General features: G+C 34.8%; 1 protein-coding gene across 1 annotated transcript in view; it reads left to right on the plus strand.

Moving 5' to 3' along the window:
• Window positions 1-21,943, plus strand: part of TTC21B (tetratricopeptide repeat domain 21B) — an 80,943-nt gene that overhangs the window by 20,353 nt on the left and 38,647 nt on the right. Inside the window, exons 7-18 of the mRNA XM_011990985.1 lie at window positions 418-502; window positions 1,592-1,690; window positions 3,072-3,264; window positions 3,699-3,796; window positions 4,115-4,315; window positions 8,515-8,644; window positions 13,784-13,941; window positions 15,434-15,658; window positions 17,484-17,722; window positions 19,282-19,354; window positions 20,273-20,383; window positions 21,424-21,562. Coding sequence (XP_011846375.1) covers window positions 418-502; window positions 1,592-1,690; window positions 3,072-3,264; window positions 3,699-3,796; window positions 4,115-4,315; window positions 8,515-8,644; window positions 13,784-13,941; window positions 15,434-15,658; window positions 17,484-17,722; window positions 19,282-19,354; window positions 20,273-20,383; window positions 21,424-21,562 — 1,751 coding nt within the window. The remainder of the gene's footprint in view (window positions 1-417; window positions 503-1,591; window positions 1,691-3,071; window positions 3,265-3,698; window positions 3,797-4,114; window positions 4,316-8,514; window positions 8,645-13,783; window positions 13,942-15,433; window positions 15,659-17,483; window positions 17,723-19,281; window positions 19,355-20,272; window positions 20,384-21,423; window positions 21,563-21,943) is intronic.

The following is a 21,943-nucleotide window of genomic DNA, read 5'->3' on the forward strand; positions in this document are numbered from 1 at the left end:
TTTTTATCACATAGGAATCTGTTGTTGTGAATAATATTAGTAGGTATTGTAACGTTTGACCCAGCTTTGCATTCCTGGAATTCCTGTAATAAATCAGCCTGGTTAAAGTGAATTATTCTTTTACTATGCTGTTATATATAGTTAGCTAATACTTTATTTAGGATTGCCACAAGATTTAATGAGACTAGTATAATCTATTCATATCTCTTAAAAACATATTAAAAATTAAATTCCAGAAACTTTTATTTGTTTAAATAATAAAGTTGATAAGTTTCACAAAGCAGATATCATTTTACTAATGAAAATTACTTATTTTGATCAGTGGAATAGTGAGGCAAGCAAACCAACTTTTCATGCCCTCAAATAAAAGAAAATATATAAATTTATTTTGACATTAACTAAATTGTTTTCCTGCAGGTTGCTGCTCCAAGATAGCCAAAATGTGGAAGCACTGAGAATGCAGGCACTCTACTATGTGTGTAGGGAGGGGGATATAGAGAAGGTAAGTGGCATTGTATTATTTAAGTTTCCTATATTAAAAAATATATTTCATTACACATACACACCCACATACACACACACACGTGTGTGCATATGCATATACATTAAAGCCTTGAAGTTCTCTTTTAGACTATATGTCATGGTAGTTTTTAGTTGATTATGAGACTATACCTTAACAAAGAAGTCAGCTTCTGAAGTCTATTAGTAAAGCAAAAATATTATACGATTAACATTACCCTTGAAAATCCCTTAAATCATTAATTATAGTATATATGGCTTTCTGTATGAAACTCCTGTGTATGATTAATGTAACCAGTGATACTAGATATGAAAAAATATGTATGCAAAATGTAATTTATAGTATATTTACAATTTAACTGAATTTGCAAAAATTAAGTGGGCTTAGGATAAAACCCCATTGTACCTTATAATAAAGTATATCTGTTTCTGTAGTAGTGAACACATTGACTGTAGATTGGATCATGGAGTGCCAAACTCTAATCTGAAGGAAATAGTGTATAACATGTAGTAGATTTGCACTGTGTTTAGTGTGGTTAAATTGGTTAATGTGACAGTGCCTGATAGATACTTCAGTAAATACTAGGAGTATCTTAGTAGGGGTAAATTTTCCAGGCATTGAAATTACTTGTAGTAAGTACCGTAATAATTTTTTCTATTCTAGAAAATATTTTGATTATAAACCAGTCTATAGAGGCAACTGAAGGGCTGATCTCATATAATTTGTAAATACATTATCATTCATATTTCATTTGTTCATGAATTAACTGTTGGAGGGGGAGCTAGGCATGTAAAGTTAATGAAATATTATGGGTGTCTTTGCCTATCCAAAGGTTTCCATTCAATAACAAGTATTAAAGAAACACATTCTAAAACACATTTATAATTACTGAGTTTGTTAGAACCTTAAATATGTTTTATAACATGTAATCCATTGGAGGAGGAGGAATATATAAAAGCAAAGGTCTTTTAAAATACTAGTCGGGTTATGCTTTGTTAGCATATATGTGCATGTATTATGTTGTTTTTACTTAGTGTATTTTAAAGTTAATACCAGTTGCTTTTGTTTTAGGCTTCCACCAAGCTGGAAAACTTGGGAAATGCATTGGATGCCATGGAACCACAGAATGCTCAACTTTTCTATAACATTACACTCGCCTTCAGCAGAACTGTGAGAGTGCCTACCATGTACCAGAGCTCTGTTATCTATAGTAGAGGGCATAAAATAAGTGGAAAAGGTGGAAGCAGGGAAGAGCATATGGCCTAGAGTGCAAATATGTATTTAAATATATGACATACTCCTAAGAAAGGCAGTTTAGAGGAGATGTGGTTTCCAGCTATAAGAAGCCCTGATAGAGGCTTTGTGGAGGAAATGCCACTTATTGATCTTTTAAGCATAGCCAAGTGCCTTCCAGGCAAAGGAAATAGAAGGTGGTTTATTTTCATCAGAGCATAGATTTATGACCAGGATTGCTCTTAGCTTTTGTTTTTTAAAACTATTTTTAAAAAATTTTAAAGTGTATAAAAGACCATTTTGGTGGAGGAAATGGTTGGTAGCTTATTTTTTTAAAAACAATAGGAAAGAAATGTTTTTATTATAAGCTCCCAGTAAAAAGAAGGTAATCAAGAATGAAATAGAAATATACAATAGAATCTCGAAATCAATACAAGGAATGACAATATTGAAAAGTTCATTAAACTAAGAAGGTTAAAATAATTAGCAAGCATAAAGTTGAAAGAAAAAAATAAAGGATATTAATTGTTAAATGACATGACTATACTGAATTTTCTTATTTAAAAACAAAGATATCAGATTGTATAAACTTTAGAGGAAGAAAACTCTGTGCTATAACGAAAGTTTGAATTAAGGAGGTATTTACCTTTTTCGGTTACCATAGTCCTAGACACATTATTTCAATTACTTTTTTACTAAGCTTATAAAAATTATATAAGTTGGTTCAAACATTTGAATAAGTATTTTACTATTAAAGATTGTTGTCTTGAAAAGTTATGTACTTATTCTAACAACACTGCTATTTCTTGAAATTTTTTTCAAGAAGATTCTAAGGCATGATCTTTTAAAATATTCTCACTGGTGGCATAGCTAGTGTTTAGGGGGAAAACAGATCCTAGTCCTAGTTTTTTATTCAATAAGAAAAAACATATGTATATTATACACACATACACACACACACATACACATGTAACCATAAAATAATGGTTTTCTTGTTTATAAAACAGTCGTGAGACAGCTTGGAAAAGGAGTTCAAAAAAATATGTTTGTGTAGTGACATCATTAGAAGTGTACTTTTCATACTAGTTATTGGGTAAAAGCATTATGTTCATTAGGATATATAAGTTCTGATAGAATATAAACTCTTGATGCATTGTGTAGATAATAGGAAAGTTTTATTTTTCCTTAATTATTATTTTTTTTCTTTTTCATCACTGCTGTGAAGTACAAATAATATATATATTTAGAAAAAATAATCCTTCAGTCTTGGTAGAAATGTTTGACTTTGAAATCTTACATAATCTTTTTTTCTTTTTAGTGTGGACGTAGTCAACTCATTCTTCAAAAAATTCAAACGTTACTTGAGAGAGCTTTTAGTTTAAACCCTCAGCAATCAGAATTTGCTACAGAACTTGGATACCAAATGATTTTACAAGGAAGAGTTAAAGAGGCACTGAAGTGGTATAAGACCGCCATGACACTTGATGAGACTAGTGTGTCTGCCCTAGTTGGTATGACAACTGTTTTCATAAATATTTATAATACAGATACAAGTAGCAATTGCTTTTAACTTGCCATTAGAGAAGAACACAAGTATTTTGTGGTTTTCTAAACTTAAATTGTTCTCTACTGCCCAGATTCGAAAAAGTCATGTCTTTAAAAATAAAATTTTTAATTCACAAATAATATCTTGAGAGAACAGATTTATATAAGTGGTTCCTATAAATTATGAATTCTTCAGTAAATGATTTTATAAGGTCCAAGGCTACTCATTTTATTTTTTTTTTCACTCTTTTCATTTTCTTTCTTTTTGTTGTTTTTAATCTAAAATGTTAAAGTATTGTGATAGGGGAAAACGTGTTTTATTAATGTTGTCATGTTAGCTTGAAGAGTGCATGCCTGAATTGGTGTGGACTTTGACTGTCTTTCTCCTGTTTGATTTTAGGATTTATCCAATGTCAGCTGATAGAAGGGCAATTACAGGATGCAGATCAGCAGCTAGAATTTTTAAATGAAATTCAGCAGTCCATTGGAAAATCTGCGGTACAGTATTTTATTTTATCAGATGGTCGATGCTAGCTGTTTATAAAATATGAAATTATAAATCAGTCTTATTGTTTTGTAATGGCTGGCAAGCACTAGTGTACACTAATTTTAATATGTAATTGCATTTATTAATTTACCTCCATGCAAAATGAAACTTTATTCTTCCGAATGATTCTGAAAGTCTATTCAAGCTAATACTTGAGTTTGAACAAATAATTGCATATCAGTAGCACATTATATGCATTTGAAATCTGAGTAGAAATAAATGGCTTTATAGCTAAATGGAATAATTTATGAAAACTACTTATTTTCTAGGAATTAATCTATTTACATGCAGTTCTTGCCATGAAGAAAAATAAACGACAAGAAGAAGTTATTAATCTGTTAAATGATGTCCTGGACACTCATTTTTCACAAATTGAAGGTTTGCCTCTTGGCATACAGTATTTTGAAAAGCTAAATCCTGATTTCTTGTTAGAAATTGTTACGGAATATCTGAGCTTCTGTCCAATGCAGGTAAGTAATTATGGGACTTACTTTCAAGGATGCATTTACATGATGTTTTATGAAAGAACTTAAAAGTTTTCTTTGATGCATTAGACTATATCGGCATCTTAAAATGGTAGTATTTGTATCTATGTTAGTTGAAATTGCTTTTAATCAGACTGTTTTAAGTAATGACTGCTGTCAACTACTGAAAGTATTGGTTTGCAGATATTCATTTGTATTTCATAAAATCTTAAAATCTTCAGTTTAAAGAAATATTAAAAGTCATCTAATTCAGACACCTACATTATATTTGCATCCAGTCTGTAACATCACTGTCAAGTGCCTATCCCACATCTGGACATACTTAGAAATGAAGTTCTTATCATATAACTATGATTGTTAGCCTGTATTTCCTGTGTTAAGTCAAACTCTGCTTTTGGTTTAAAAAAAAAAAAAAAAAAAAGGACCATTTACTGGTCCTCCTTCTGCTCCTTGGATTGACATAGAGCAAGTCCAGTTGCTTAGAGCAAGGATCATTCCTCATTCATTAAACAGACCTTCAGATATTGGCAATTAGTTTTCATGTTCCACTAAACAACTCCAGGTTTCCGGCCATTTATTTTTTATATGAAATCGTTTTGAGAATTCTGTTTGTGAATCTGATGATAATTCTTTATTTTGTCTGTTCCTCTCATTAAGCTCACTATTCCAGATGTGGATTTGACCTGCAAGAACTAGAATAGACCTTTTCCTCCCTTATTCCGGAAGTCCATCCAACTTTCTTTTTATAAATCACATTACATTAATTACCTCTATTGAATTAACAGTTAATTAAAAACTTTCGGTCTCTTGTTGTACCTTTGGACTCAAATGTAGGACTCTACATTTATTCTATGAAATTTTATCTTTTCAGATTCATCTCATGAAATGAATTCAGATTCATTCCATGTTATCATATCCATTCCATGTTATCATATCCATTCCATGTTATCATATTCCTTGTGGATCATGATTGTCACCTATTTTAAATGGATCTTTATTGTCATCTGTCATCTGCTTTATCTAGCTCTGAGATAACTGTTACTATAATGTTCTCTTCCAAGTTTTGAGTAGACCTGAAGATAAAACCCTATGTTGTACTACCAGAGAGTTCTTTCCAAATTGATGTGGATTTATTAGTCAGCACTCTTATTACAGATAGTAAGCAGATACAGACGTCCTAACTTTACTGTATTCAGCTCACATTCAACACAGGGATATCAGGGCAGGCACTATCAAGCATTCCATTGCTGAAAGCAAACTTCTTAGCATTCTCCCTGATCTACAGCCTTGGTAACTGTGTTAACATGGGAAATAAGGAAAATGACCTTCCCTTAGGGAACCCATACAGCCTTTTCGATTATCATGTCCTTTTCTAGGCTTTCATTGCTATTTATTTTTTAAACTTAAACCCTCAGAGAATTGTACCTGGGATTGACCTCAGACTCCCCAGTCATAATCCATTTCACTTGCTTGGAAGTTAGAATACGTTTTTTTCAGTATTAATCTAGTATTCAGGATTCATTCTATGAATGTTTATAGAGTACCTAGCACTCTACTTGGAGCTGGGGAAATACCCATGTAAAACAAACTACATTCCTTTCCCCTGAGGCATGTATTCCAACGGGAGGAGACAGATAATATAATGAAGTCAATTGTATACTATGTTTAGAAAATGACAGGAGAAAATAATAGAGCATGGTGGGATGATGGTGATTTTAGATACACTGGTCAGGATAGGCCTCATGAAGAGGGTAAGATCTGAACAAAGACTTAAAAATAGGCTGTGTGTGTGTGTGTGTGTATATATATATAAAACTAATAAAATATATATATATAAAATGAATAGTGTATATAACTAATAGTATGTGTGTGTATATATATGGGAGTTTATATATATACTCCTTATATACATATGGGAGTTTATTAAGGAGTATTAACTCACACGATCACATTGTCCCACAGTAGGCTGTCTGTAAGCTGGGGAGCAAAGAAGCCAGTCCAAGTCCCAAAGCTGAAGAACCTGGAGTCTGATGTTCAAGGGCAGGAAGCATCCAGCATGAGAGAAAGATGTAGACTTGGAGGCTAAGCCTGTCTAGTCTTTTCATGTTTTTCTCCCTGCTTTATATTCTGGCCATGCTGGCAGCTGATTAGACAGTGCCCACCCAAATGAGGGTGGGTCTGCCTTTCTCAGCCTATTGGCTCAAATGTTAATCTCCTTTGGCAACATCCTCACAGACACACCCAGAATCAAGACTTTGCGTCCTGCAGTAAAATCAAGTTGACAGTATTAACCATCACAGAACATGTGAAAATATGGTAGAGTGTTTCGGACAATGGGAGCAGCTGGTACAGAAGCCCAAAGGGGCTCGAGGAGACAAATGTGGCTGGGGCAGGATGAGGAGGAGGAGAGTAGTCAGAGATGAGGTTATCCCAAGGAGACGAGCCCAGTTAGGGCCATAGCAGTTCTTATAACTCCTTTGGCTTTAATTCTGAGTACAGTGGGATACAATGGGGAGTCACCAAAAGGCTTCCAGCATGATGCAAGTCAACACTTTAACCCAGTGTTTTAATGGATTTCTCTATCAGATGTGCTGAGAATAAACTGTAATAGAACAAGAAATAATGCATTAAGTGGTTGTTGGGTCTCTAGTTCAACTAGACATCCTATTTTCCTTTACCAGGAAATTCTGTTTTCCTTTACCAGCATGATAGAAAGTAATCAGCATATGTGATTCTATTTTCATAGGGAAATATGAGAAAGGCAGAATTGTCTCTTTAGCTCTGTTCCTACTTCTTTGACCCTTTCATAGACATAGTTTTGTTTAGAATTTTAGTTGAACAAATGATATCTTAAAGATTGTCTGCATAACTATTTTTTCTATGATTGCACATTGAAATTGTTTGCAGTAAAATGATGGTTCTCAATAACTCATTCTTAGCAGGTGACAAAGAACGTTATCAGAACCTCACCATCACTTACACTTTCACTATTTTTACTTAGGCTGAAAAAAATACATATTTTTAAACTATTTGCTGTGTATCTATTATTGTGCAAAGAAGCATAAAAATCTTATCTTCAAGACACATAAAAACCCTTAGGCCTATAAAAGAAGCAAAACTAAATAAGAAACTACCAGTAGAACTGTATAGGTGTCATAGAGTGTTAAATTTTATTATATAGATTATATGTGAAGAATTTAAAGAAATTGAAGTATTCTAGGCAATAGTAGTCATATTCTGATTATCTTTTTGAGCGATATATTGTGTGTGTGTAAGTTGTAGCACTTTCTTTTTAGTAATAATGGCTCGTTATAGGAGTGATTTTCCATAAGAAGGCACAGTCCAGTTAAAGATCTTATGTGTCAGGGGGCGTGGGGTGGAGAGGATCAGCCTCATATAAAGAAACAGCCGTAGTAAGGCAAAGCAGGAGGGATGAACATTTTATATTTAAATTCTGATATCACAGTACTAAACTTGTGATTGGATGACCATTGGATAAAGGTTGGTTGGGTAGACAGCCATTATAAGAATAAGAAACAGTGAAAAGAATTAAGCAGTGTTCTAGTATCACTTTAATTATCATACTCATTATTAATTGAAAGGAAAACTTTGAGGGTCTAAAACATGCCAGGCTGAAGAGTGGGGAATGTAAAGGTATGAGACATTTAGTTTAATATAGTGAATGTTCTACCTTCTGTTTACCAGTGGGGGAAATCTGAATTCTTTAAAAACTGGCTTCACAGTACTCTAGGGGATAATGAGAGTAATTGAATTGAGCAAATCACAAGGCATATCTAGAATTTGAACACTTACTGCCTTGACTGTGTCAATTCTAGCAAGAAACTCTACCTCTCAGTTATCTTTCCTTTAACAGATATATTTATCTGATAAAAGTTTTGAACAGATATACTCACTTGATATGTTATCCATTTAGTAATTGTATAATAGTTTCATAATTATTTTGCTGAATAAGAGCCATTATTTGTATTGTGTGTTCATAGATCCCAGGGAAATAAATTAGTATTAGTTAAGTCATAGTAAAGATGTTATGAAATAAGTGAAATCAAAGAAATTTTAGAAAAATATGTATAGTTTGGTTAGTTATACTAAAATTAATATATGTTTATTTTTAGCTAAATATTATTTTACACTTATAAAATGATCTGCTGATTTGTTTTGTTTAGCCTGCAAGTCCTGGGCAACCTCTTTGTCCACTTCTCAGGCGTTGTGTCTCAGTCCTGGAGACCGTAGTAAGAACTGTTCCAGGTCTTCTACAAACCGTCTTCCTAATAGCAAAAGTGAAATATTTGTCAGGTAGAGTATACCTTAAAAACTTTTAACCTTTTTATTCTGATGTTGATAAAAACAAGTGTGATTAAATTAAGCACTCTGTATATAAGAGAATAGTCACATAAAATGTACATTTTGTATATGCATAGATAAGTAATTTTAATCCAAAATAGAATTGCATAACTTACTATTTAATCCTTTAAAAATTACTATAAACTTGTGTGGCTTAAGTGAATTGCTGGGAAAATGCAGTTGTACCACTTTTAAAAAAGTCTGTCAGAAATTACTGGAGACTAGCAATAAGATTTTACAGTCGTTAATCCATGGTTGTGTTCTTACTGGTATAACCAAATGCAACATTTGCCAGATTTCAGGCCCTAATGAAAAGTACTGAGTAATTCTTGTTTAGTTTCTGTGAATAGTTATGGATAGCTTAAAATAAAAATGACTCAGTTATAACCTTAGTTTTCTAAGGCACAGACAAATACATGACTTTACACATAGAAATAGACCATCATGGCTGGGCACGGTGGCTCACACCTGTAATCCCAGCACTTTGGGAGGCCAAAGCGAGCAGATTACTTGAGGCTGGGAGTTCAAGACCAGCCTGGGCAACATGGTGACACCTCATCTCTACAAAAAAATACAAAAATTAGCTGGGCTTGGCAGCACGTGCCTGTAGTCCCAGCTACTCAGAAGGCTGAAGTGGGAGGATCACCTGAGCCCAGAGAGGTTGAGGCTGCAGTGAACCAGGATCACGCCACTGCACTTCAGTGTGGGTGAGGGGAGTGAGACCCTGTCTCCAAAAAAAAAAAAAAAAAGACTGAGCCTGGCGCGGTGGCTTACGCCTGTAATCCCAGCACTTTGGGAGGCAGAGGTGGGCAAATCACGAGGACGAGGTCAGGAGATCGAGACCATCTGGCTAACATGGTGAAACCCTGTCTCTACTGAAAATACAAAAAATTAGCGAGGCATAGTGGCGGGCGCCTGTAGTTCCAGCTGCTCGGGAGGCTGAGGCAGGAGAATGGTGTGAACCCGGGAGGCGGAGCTTGCAGTGAGCCGAGATCACGCCACTGCACTCCAGCCTGGGCGACAGAACAAGACTCCGTCTCAAAAAAATAAAAATAAAATAAAAATTTAAAAAGGCCATCATATCATGCTTGTCTATATGTACCTTTGCCAACTGAATGCTATAAAAGTAAATAAAGTTTGTAAAACTGTAAGAGCAGAAACCAGCTTAAAAGGTTTTTTCATAGAGTTATTTCCTGTTATATAATGGAGTGATGAGATTGCCTTTACTGTTTCTTTGGACCTCTGTTTTCTTTATTTTTTAATTTTTTATTTCAATTTTTTATTTGTGTTGGGTACAAATAGTTTTTGGTTACATGGATGAATTGCATAGTGCTGAAGTCTGGAATTTTAGTGCACCCATCACGTGAGTAGTGTACATTGTACCCAATATGAAGCTTTCTATCTCACACCCTCTTCCCATCCTGCCTCTTCTAAGTCTCCAACGTCCACTATATCATTCTGTTTGCCTTTATACCCATAGCTTAGCTACTACTTATAAGTGAGAACATAACAGTATTTGGTTTTCCATTCCTCAGTTACTTTATTTAGAGTAATGGCCTCCAGTTCCATCCAGGTTGCTATGAAACACATTATTTCTTTTTTTTTTTTTTTTTTCCAGCTAAGTAGTATTCTATGGTGTATACATACCACATTTTCTTTATCCACTCATCGGTTGATGGGCACTTATGTTGGTTCTATATCTTTGCAGTTATGAATTATACTGCAATAAACATACACGTGCAGGTGACTTTTTGATATGATGACTTCTTTTCCTTTGGATAGATATCCAGTAGTGGGATTGCTGGATTGAATGGTAAATCTACTTTCTACTACTTTGAGAAATCTTCATACTATTCTCCAAAGAGGTTGTACTAATTTACATTCCCACCAGCAATGTATAAGTGTTCCCTTTGACCACACCCATGCCGTCTTTTTTTTTTTTTTTTTTTTTTTGCCTTTGTAATAGTGGCTGTTCTGGCTGTGGTAAGGTGGTCCCTAACTATAGTATTAATTTACATTTCCCTGATGATCAGCAATGTTGAGCATTTTTTTAAATGTTTGTTGGCCATCTGTGTATCTTCTTTTGGGAAATGTCTATTCATGTCATTTGCCCACTTTTTAATGGGATTATTTTTTTCTTGATCATTTGTTTGGATTCCTTATAGATTGTGGAAATTACAGACTTCTGTTTTAGCTATTAAAAACATTTAGATGATGTCAGAGGATGGTTTTACCTCTAAAATATTTCAGTTGTAAGAAGTGATACTAATACCTTCTGATTGAATTGTACCATTAAACCACAGGATATTTCAGCTTTTCTCCTAATTGGAAGGGGTATCACCCACTATATAATTAGACTGGGACTTTGATTCCTATCATTTATTAAGTGTTTATTTTATATTGTGAAAATTTATATGAATAAGTCACAATCTAGTAATACTTAATCGTTAAAGTCTCTAGTCATGAAAATTTCTTATATTAATCCCATTTTTAAGAAGAACAGTCTTACATAAGAATGATTCAATGGACTTTGGGGACTTAGGGGAAAGGGCAGGAAGAGAGTGAGGGAGGGATAAAAGACTATATACATTGGATACAGTGACTGGGTGATCAGTGCAGCAGAATTTCAGAAATCACCACTAAATAACTTATTCATGTAACCAAATACCGACTGTTCCCCAAAAACCTATTGAAATAAAAAATAAAATTTCTAGTAACCAAAAGTTAAAAAAAGGAAGAGCACCCTTAAATCATGTGAAATACTGCTAGCATGTGTCTAAATAGTAGTATTTTTGCTAAATTGCCAACTGAAATGACTTCTGACACCAACTCGTTGGAGTTGGGCCAAACATCACAGGTTAAGGGCACAGTCTTCCATAAAACTGCCCTCACTTCAGACACCAGCCACAGATTTGGGCATTCCTAGAGCCTCCTGTGCTTTTGACTAGCTGCAAATTTGGAGGTCCCTCAGTTTCATTCATTTACTAGAATGAATTACAGAACTCAAGAAAGCACTAGACTTAAAATTACAGTTTTATTATAGCAACAGGATACTAACCCAAATCAGCAACAGGAAAAGATGCACAGGGTGAGGTCTGATAGGCTCCCAAATGTAAAGCTTCCATTGTCCTCTCCCCATGGAGTCAGGAGATATCACTTCCTGACATGTCGATGTGTGACAATCAGAGTATTAGCAGCCTGGGAAGCTCACCAAGGTTTGGTGTCCGTAGCTTTTATTGGGATTTCATTAAGTAGACATGGATTAAATCATTGGCCATATGATTGAATTCAATCTCCAGTCCCCACCAGCTGATAATGTGGCTCTAAGCCCCAACCCACTAATCACAGAGTTGGTCTTTCTGGCACAGCCAGTCCCCATTTCAAGTCTTATCTTTAGCATAAACTATCTAGGGGCACACCATGAGTCTCCTCATTAGGATAAACTATCAGGGTCCATAAAGAGTAACACAGACATCCCTAACATGAGGGAAATTCCAAGAGTTAAAGACTCCTTCCAGGAACCCAAGACAAATGCCAGCCAAATGCTTTATTACACAGAACTCTGACAAAGACAGATACACAGGACTGAAATGTCTTTCAGTTTCACTCAAGGGAAATTGGACTGCTCTTAGAAAGAATGTGATGTTGGTGTTGATCTCTGGTGACGTGGTCTATTTTCCTCAACAGTAATGACCCACTTCTCATGTTTAAATATTTAGTATCCTTCTAAATATTTTAAATATTTCTAAATATTTTAAATATTTCTAAATATTTTAAATATTTAGTTTCCCACCCTACATATCCATCTCCTCACCCTTAAAAGAAACAAAGATTCTCATTTCTGTTACTCATACAGTACTCATTTTCTTCAGTCTCTTACTTGCAAACCCTAATTCTCTGCACTTTCTCCTGTTAGTACAACCTCTTTCTTCAAATAATCGCCTTAAGCCTTCTCCTTCTTAAGATATTTTTCACACAAATTTATTATGCCTAACTTTTCCTTTTTTTACCTGTGCAGTTTTGAGTGTTGGATTGTATCACAATAAATAAAGAATCTAACATCGTTAATTATGCTTGACGTTTGATTGCTAAACTTTGATGCTATGTTTAGTAAGTTATTATGCTCTCTCAGCCAGTTAGTTTTCTGTTAATCCTCCATCTCTGAGAAGAACATTTTCAGTCTCAGTGCATTTCTATTGCCAGTAAGTTGAGCCTTATTTTGCTGACATCAGGTGAGGTTGAGGGGCATAATTCAACAGAAAATCATTTAGGCTGTCTTCTTCCCCCATTCTCCTAGCAAGGTTGAATGGGGAGTTGTTCTACTTACATCTTCTTAAGGCCCATTTATGAGGTGACTAAGTGCAGATCAGTGTGGGTTACATCATGAGAAACTTCTAAGACTTAGAATCAATGCAATGTTTTCCTCCGAAGAGCCTCTTCTTACCACGTCTATCAGCCCAAGGTCAATTCCTCGATTCCTGTCACTTTAATCTTGATTATTTCCTTCTATTTTAAGACTCCCAGATATATAACTGGCATTATTTCAGTTGGTATTTAAAGGCATTTTAAATCTATAACTCATATTTCTGAATCTCTGAAGTATATCCTTAGGCCTTTTTTGTTATTTTATGTATAGTAGTAATAGAATTTTTGACCAAGAATGATTACTAGACTAATATGCTCTTTGTTAATGTGACACTACAAAATTCTAGCTATTTAAGTGAAATGTCTTTGTTATGCGTAATTTATTTTAATGAAATTATATATAAAACCTTTTTTTTTTGACAAGGAAAATAAAGGTCGGTTTATTGGCCTCTCAGTAACGCCAGTGCTTGGCTCTCATCCTTTCCTGCTTTCCCTGGCTTGCTCGTTAGGATCAAGGGCTTGCCTGACTTGCAGGTGTATTCATTCATGTGGACTAGAAGGAAGCTAACTAGTGCAGATGGAATTAAACCATGGCCTATGAACAGCAAACTTTAAGTTTACAAACACTAGGGCTCTCCGTAAACTAAACAGTCTTCTTCCTCTTGCCTCTCAGATCTCCATTTCTTAATCATTTGAATTATAACAATGCATTGTTTTTCTTATTAGGTGATATTGAAGCAGCTTTTAATAACCTTCAGCATTGCTTAGAACACAATCCCTCTTATGCCGATGCTCATCTGCTGCTAGCTCAGGTTTACTTGTCTCAAGAAAAAGTCAAATTGTGTTCCCAGTCTCTTGAACTTTGTCTGAGCTATGATTTTAAGGTAAGTATTCCAGATTGAAGTAAGACATGTCACCCTCCTTGAAAGCTTATATATTCAAGTATTTTGTGTTTTAGCCTGTAGTATTTTGCTAACAGTTGCATGCTTAATGGAAAAAAAAAAATTGAACTCACAAGCAGTAGGAGGAAAAATTGAGGCAACACAGGTATGGATAAAAAACTATGTGGACTTGGTGACAAACATCCTGAGGTTAATATCTGGTCTTTCACTTCTCTCTGAGCCTCAGTTTTCTTTTCTGTAAAACTCACTTACTAATACTTTGCTGTTACAATGAGAATTAAATGCAATAATGAAGGTATATAAAATGATGATAAACTCTAGATCCTTATGTCAAATATTTTTATGTATAAAGATAATAATTGTTTATTTCTTGGGCCTTAGTTTTTAATAACTTCTTTTTGGATTCATTGTGAAAGAACATCTTATCATTTTGAAAGTAATCTTGTGGTTTGAGGATATAAACACAGTACATTTCTATCCAAGATATTATGTGTTACATCCAGTATCCCCTCAACGTTAGGGAAAATCCTAGGTTCAGTTGCTTCCTGTTACCTCGAGTCATGGAGGAGCTCTTATCGCTTTTGCTTTGCTTCACAGGGTCATGAACCCTGTTAAGGGAGAACCCTTCAGTGAATTAGAGAATCCTAATTAAGATTTGCAGAAAATATCACTTGCTTCTTAGGATAGTGGTTTTCAAGACTAGTGGTATGTCAGAGACCCAGTGCTGGTGCCACACCTCTACTGAGTCAAATTCTCTAAGGGAGGAGCACGAGTGTGAGTCTCACACGAAGCTCTGTAAGCAAATGTCCAGGCTGCCTAAGGTTGAGAACTTCAGCATCAGAAGGACTATAGACTTCCTAATTGCTAGGTGACTGCCATGTCACCTCATTCTGGGTCCTGTCCTTCCCTTTTACTTCTTTTTCCTAACTCATTTTATCATTGTCTTATGTTTTCTGTATATACTGTTTATAGCTGACGTAAAGATGGAAGCTTTAGAACTGCATATTTAGGAGTAGTGTCAAAGGGGAAGGTCAATGCTTCATTAAAATGTCCTGAAACTTTTAATCTTCAAATTTAAAAAAGGGGAAAAACAGTGTTTCTAGAAATCTAATAACTTTGTATCAGTCCTAGAAGTGCCAGATAAAGAAATTCCTTTCCTGAAAATTCAAATAATCTCTTAGAATGTAGTTGCTAGCCTTATAAACCTTGTTTACACTTTCTCTTCTGTCACAGGAGAAATATGTAATCAACCTCTTTGTCATCTCAAAGGATGCAGGGAGAAGCAATTTTCCTAAATCCAATTTAATATGATAAATAATCAGAGGGTTAATAAGAGGGCAGAGATAGACTTCATGCATACAATCAAAGATGGACTGTTCTCAGTGATCTCATTATTTTAATGTTTGATGGATTGTAAATTATGTGTTGATGTTGTAGGCACTCCAAGGAAATATTATTAAATATTATTTTTCAGGTGAGAGAATATCCTTTATATCATTTGATAAAAGCTCAGTCACAAAATAAAATGGGAGAAATAGCAGATGCAATTAAAACACTGCATATGGCAATGAGTTTACCAGGAATGAAAAGAATTGGAGCTTCCACAAAATCAAAAGACAGAAAAACTGAAGTTGATACAAGCCATCGTTTATCGATCTTTCTTGAATTGATAGAGCTTCACCGCTTAAATGGAGAGCAGGTAGGTCAAGTTTTAATTTAAGGGCTCAGATGTGAACTTTCTTATTCTAACATATATATTAGTAGAAAATGAAAAGCTGGCTGGGCACGGTGGCTCACACTTGTAGTCCCAGCACTTTGGAAGGCCGAGTCGGATGGATCATCTGAGGTCAGGAGTTTGAGACTAGCCTGGCCAATATGGTGAAACCCTGTCTCTACTAAAAATACACAAAAATTAGCTGGACATGGTAGTACGTGCCTGTAGTTCTAGCTGCTCAGGAGGCTGAGTGAGGCAGGAGAATCGCTTGAACCTAGGAGGTGGAGGTTGCAGTGAGCCGAGATCACGCTATTGCACTCCAGCCTGGGTGATAGAATGAGACTCCATCTCAAAAAAAAAAAAAAAAAAAAAAAAAAAGAAATGAAAAGCTAAATGTATTTCCTTGACCAAGTGGTAAACTTTAGAAAAATTTATTTCTCATTACCTTGTACTAAAACATAAACTTCCTGTAAGCCCCTGAAAGTTAAACATAATTTGCTCCTGGGTGACCTAAAGTATCAGTGTGCTCATGTTGACTACAATGGAACATAATAACATGATGTACAACTCTCTTGGTTACTGTGAATGTAATAATATAATGCAGTTATAGTCCTATGAATCCCTAAAAAGACTTACACACATATACATAAACACACATTTATGCACACTCTAGAACTACTGAAATAAAAAGGAAGTACCAACCTGAAATTCTAGTAGATGAGGAAACAAAATAAATGAATGAATACTCATAGGAATATTATAAAGTCAGATATTTTAAAAAATAATAATATATACAGATAAGATAGAAAGTAATTCTGGGAGAATTAAACTTTGTAGAAAATGAGGAACTCAAAGTCATTTGTATCAGTTGTTTTAGGTTGCAGCACTTGCTAATCACTTATTTTTCATATTTTAATGAAAATTAAGAAGGCTGTATTTCTAAATATTTGCCAAATCACAAAGAATTTCCATTTATTTATTGTATTTTTTAGTGATAAGGTCTCACTCTGTCTCCTTGCTGGCATGCAGTGATACAATCATAGCTCACTGCAACCTCCTGGGCCCAAGGGATTTTCCCATCTCAGCCTCTCAAGTAGCTGGGCCATGCCCAGCTCGTTTTTAAAATATTTTGTAGAGGGTCTCCCTACGTTATGCAGGATGGTCTCAAACTCCTGGGCTCAAGTGATCCACCCAGCTCGGCCTCCCAAAGTGCTGGAATTACAGGTGTGAGAGAATTTCTGTTTTACTAATTAACTTAAAGTACATTTAACAAGAAAGGCCAATTATGCCATATATAGTTGATTCTAAGGTACACTTAAATTACATTTTAACATTTCTGGAATTCTTGTAATCTATGAAGTTGAGATGACTCTTAAATGACATTTTCGATTCATCAAGGTACAAATTTGGAAATAAGGTAGAATATTCACCTAAAGTGTAGCAACAATGTTGTTCTGGTGGAGGGAATAAAGTAATCTGCCACTTAATGAAGACCCAGTGTGTACAGCTCTTCATTATACAATGCTGGGTGCTAAGTAAGTGCTCATTAATATAGTAGCAGTGACCCTCTGTAGCAGCTGCTGTTGTCCTAGGTGTGAAAACATTTATCTAGCTAACAGTATTTACAGCCTCATCTGATTTTGGTCATGGGTTTAGTTTTAAATTTTTGAGGTTTCAGAAAATTCTATTAATTTATTTCATAAATATTATAAATGTACTAGCATTTATTCTGCGTTATGAGAAAATCTCTCTTTCTAGTGTTATTTGTTCACTATTTTGGAAGAATGATATTTTAATTTCATCTTTACAGCATGAGGCAGCCAAAGTTTTACAAGATGCCATCCATGAATTTTCTGGAACATCTGAAGAAGTGCGGGTTACCATTGCTAATGCAGACCTAGCTCTAGCCCAAGGAGATATTGAACGGGCTTTAAGCATCCTTCAGAACGTTACAGCCGAACAGCCTTATTTTATAGAGGCCAGAGAAAAAATGGCAGATATTTATCTGAAGCACAGAAAAGATAAAATGTTATATATCACTTGTTTTAGGTAAGTAATTGTCTCAACCCATTATATTTTGACACATTTAGCCACTAATATTGATTCCCAATTTTTTTTTTTTTTTTTACTTTCTTCAACTGCTTTGCAAATACTTTACAGATCGTTTTCTGAATGTGGTCTTGATTCCTTCTACCACCAACCACAATCACTGTAACCAAGTTGTTTGCTCTCCCTAAAACATAATTATGATTCCTTCAAATTGGCTTACTGTAGTTTCTCAGCTCTCCTTATCAAATATTATTTTCGGACCCTAGGTCTTCCTGTTTGAGAAGGGAAAGTGTACCCTGTATTCTAATAACTTAACAGCATCATGTAATGTAACAGTAATCCAGGGGACAGGCAGGCATATTTATTATAGTAGTTATAGAAAAAAAATTATTTTAGTATGTACCATGCTAAGATGTGGGTTACAGATATTTCTTGGTGAAAGAACATGATCTTAAAAGTATGTCACACTGATGCCCTTATGAGTTATAGGGATACACAACACACACACACACACACATACACACACACGGAGAAAGAGAGAGATTGCTCTTCCTCTTCTCCCCAAACAGAAGGGTAAACATAGAAGCATACACTCTATGTAAGGGAAAATTAACGTTTTTAGCTCTTGAGATCATAGTAAACTGTTGATGAAGTAATTCAGTATTGGTTCACCTATATTATATCAAACTCAAAAAGTTGCTCAGATTCTTTTAAGTGCTGAGTGATTCAAAGAAACTGAGCAGCACTGCATGTTTAGATGGATGGACTGGAGTTCCTAGATTGTATTTTCTAAGGTATTTCCAAAAGATCATCACTGTCATCTCTAATGATATGAAAATAATTCAAAATAGGGTTGACTTATTTTTGATGTAGCATAATGTAATAGTTAAAAGCACAGATTTTGTTTCAGGAAGATCTGACACATCAGCTGCAACTCTTAACATCATCTATAAAACCGAGATAATTCTCAAGAATTTTTGGACCAATTAGATGAAATACTCTATGTTAAAGACTTAACACCACATTGTTATTTCAATAACTTTGGTAATATGACCTTTAGTAGTCTGTGTTTTCAGGTCAAATGTAAGCAACAAATACTGAAATAAAAGACTTTGTATTTTCTTAAGGTAACTTATTTCAGCATATAATTTATGCCATGAGTATCAGCGCTCAAGATGCATAGGAGGACAGTAAAATTTTATTCTCCCATCGTTTTTTTGGTACCTTCACTCCCACATCATTTCAGAAGTAAACATAGCAAAATGTATAGGTCCAGACAAGGAGAACTTAGATATTTACTATCTACCTGTACTTGGTTACCTGCATTTCAGAAAATGGAAAGATTCAGTGACAGAAATAACTGATCTAGCATATACAATTTGGTTGTGGGTATGCATGAGGTTTTTATAATATTACACTGTTGGATATATAGAGATATTCTGAAGGCTACTGGCTAACTGAAATAAATGAGCTTATTTTTTATTTTATTTTATTTTACTTTATTTTTGGAAGAAGATACCTGTATTCAATATACTAAGTAGTGTTGGTCTGATTTCCAGAGAAATTGCTGAAAGAATGGCTAACCCTCGGTCTTTTCTTCTCCTCGGTGATGCATACATGAATATTCTAGAGGTAAAATTTCTGATGTTACTGAACTGCAATTTTTAAAAAATTATTTGTGATGAGTACAACTTCCTATTAAAAGGATGTTTTTAAAAATAATATTTAATATTTGAAGATCCAGTCATCACAATAAAAGGGAGATATCCATTACAATTTTAAAAAATTGATTTTTCTCTTTTGAGTTGATGCAGAAATTCAGCACTATTGTTATTTGAAATAGAGATGAGACTGGGTGCGGTGGCTCATGCCTGTAATCCCAGCACTTTGGGAGGCCAAGGGGGGCGTATCACTTGAGGTCAGGAGTTCAAGACCAGCTGGCCAACATGGTGAAACCCCATCTCTACTAAAAATACAAAAAATTAGCCGTGCCTGTAGTCCCAGCTATTGAGAAGGCTGAGGCAGGAGAATTGCTTGAACCTGGGAAGTGGAGGTTGCCGTGAGCCAAGATTGCGCCATGCACTCCATCCTGGTCGACAGAGCAAAACTCCATCTCAAAAAAAAGAAAAAGTAGAGGTGATACCAGAAGTATGTTAGGAATCTTCTTCTTTTTACCAAAGGATAAAGGGAGCTACAGACTAAGATGGTGTTTTCTTCAAAGGGAACCAATCCTCCAGACCTCTATAACTGGCACTTATAATGACTTCTGGAAATGAAAAGTCAACATGGTGTCTCTTAGTTCACATACTGTTATTTATATAGACAAGAGCACAATTAATATGGGTAGAATTATACTAATAAATTATACCTACCCATACCTGCTCTTCTCATTTATCACCTTTTTGAAATTGTTAAAGTTCCTGTGCTTTAATATATGCTTAGTCCTAGGTAATCTTCCAAATGTAGAGCTTAATTATAGAAATGTTGCCCTTTAATGGGACCCAGTTATGCTATTTTTTATTGCTTATTTTTTGTGTCTGGCAATATTAGCCTGAAGAAGCCATAGTAGCATACGAGCAAGCATTAAATCAGAACCCGAAAGATGGGACATTGGCAAGTAAAATGGGCAAAGCACTTATCAAAACTCATAACTACTCAATGGTAAGTACTTTATTGTTTGAAATGTGTCTGTTGCATCAAATTTATCACACCCTGTTCTCGAGAAGCTTCAGCAAGCACCATTTGCATCTTTAATGGTTGTGAACTCCAAATTTGTATTTATGAACTGGGATTTGTGTTAAAGTATCTCAGATTCTTCATTGCTTCATTTTGTGATGATTATTTGGACCCTAGAGCTTGCTTCATCTTGCAGCTAGAATCCTTGCTATCAAATCAATTACTGTAAAGTTGCTATTCTTCTATCTCTTTCATTATGTAACAAAACATGATAAATGTTCTTTCTGTTGCACCAGTTTTTGCAAGCTATGTGTTTTGAGTTCATTTTTTTTTCCAGTAGGGGAAACAGATTTTTCTTTAACTGTTATATTCTTGCCCTATTCCTGGTAATTGCTGACCATATGTACAATAGCTAGCAAAATGTATGCCTTTGATAAGGTTCCCTGGCCTCATAAAACCTGTAACAAAATTATTTGCCAAGTACCGTTCTTTAGTTACTTATCGTAAGAAATGTTATTTGTTGGCCAAGTGTGGTGGCTCACGCCTATAATCCTAACACTTTGGAAGGCCAAGACGGGTGGATCACTTGAGTTCAGGCACTTGAAGCCAGCCTTGCCAACATGGTGAAACCCCATCTCTACAAAAAAAAAATACAAAAAGCATGGTGGTGAGCTCCTGTAATCCCAGCTACTTGGGAGGCTGAGGCAGGAGAATTGCTTGAACTTGGGAGGCAGAGGTTGCAGTGAGCTGAGATTGCGCCACTGCACTCTAGCCTGGGTGACAGAGTGAGACTCTGTCTCAAAAAAAAAAAAAAAAGTAAAAGAAAAAGAAATGTTAGTTGTTTCATGTGATGATCTATTCTCTGAGAAGAATGGCATACTTAATTGACAGGCAGGCATATGCCTACAATTCTTCCTGGTTATTTCTAGTTATACCTATGCTTTAAGTCTGTAATGTGTTAAATAGCTGTGCTTGAATGCCATTCTCATTGTCTTGTTCCCTTAAATGAAATGAATTTTGTTTAGGCAATCACTTACTATGAAACTGCTCTGAAAAGTGGACAAAAGAATTATCTTTGCTATGACCTGGCTGAGCTCTTATTAAAATTGAAATGGTATGACAAAGCAGAAAAAGTTCTTCAACATGCTCTGGCCCATGAACCTGGTATGAAAGTCTTTCTGGTTTGAAATAAGTCTGATAAGTCTGATCCATTTTATTTTTATATTGCATAAATATGTATTTGTATTCTCAATATTTTATATGTGGTTGGTTATATAAATACATGCGTATTTTTTCTTTTATCAGAATGCCACTCTACTAAAATGTGATATTTTAAAACCTAGTAGCAGATTTATGAAACAGTTAATTGTGTTATAGAAATATAGCTTACCTCCCAAAATAATATAAAGTAAGTTATCTTTAAATTACAACTACCTCATATTTAAGCACGTTAACATTTTTGTAATCTTTACTTTTTACAAAAGTAGCATGTTTCTTTTTTAAAATTCAAGCTCTATAAAAGAATATAATGCATAAGTCATCTGT

This window comes from Mandrillus leucophaeus, unplaced genomic scaffold (genome assembly GCF_000951045.1).
Source record: "Mandrillus leucophaeus isolate KB7577 unplaced genomic scaffold, Mleu.le_1.0 Scaffold389, whole genome shotgun sequence".
NCBI lineage: Eukaryota > Metazoa > Chordata > Mammalia > Primates > Cercopithecidae > Mandrillus > Mandrillus leucophaeus.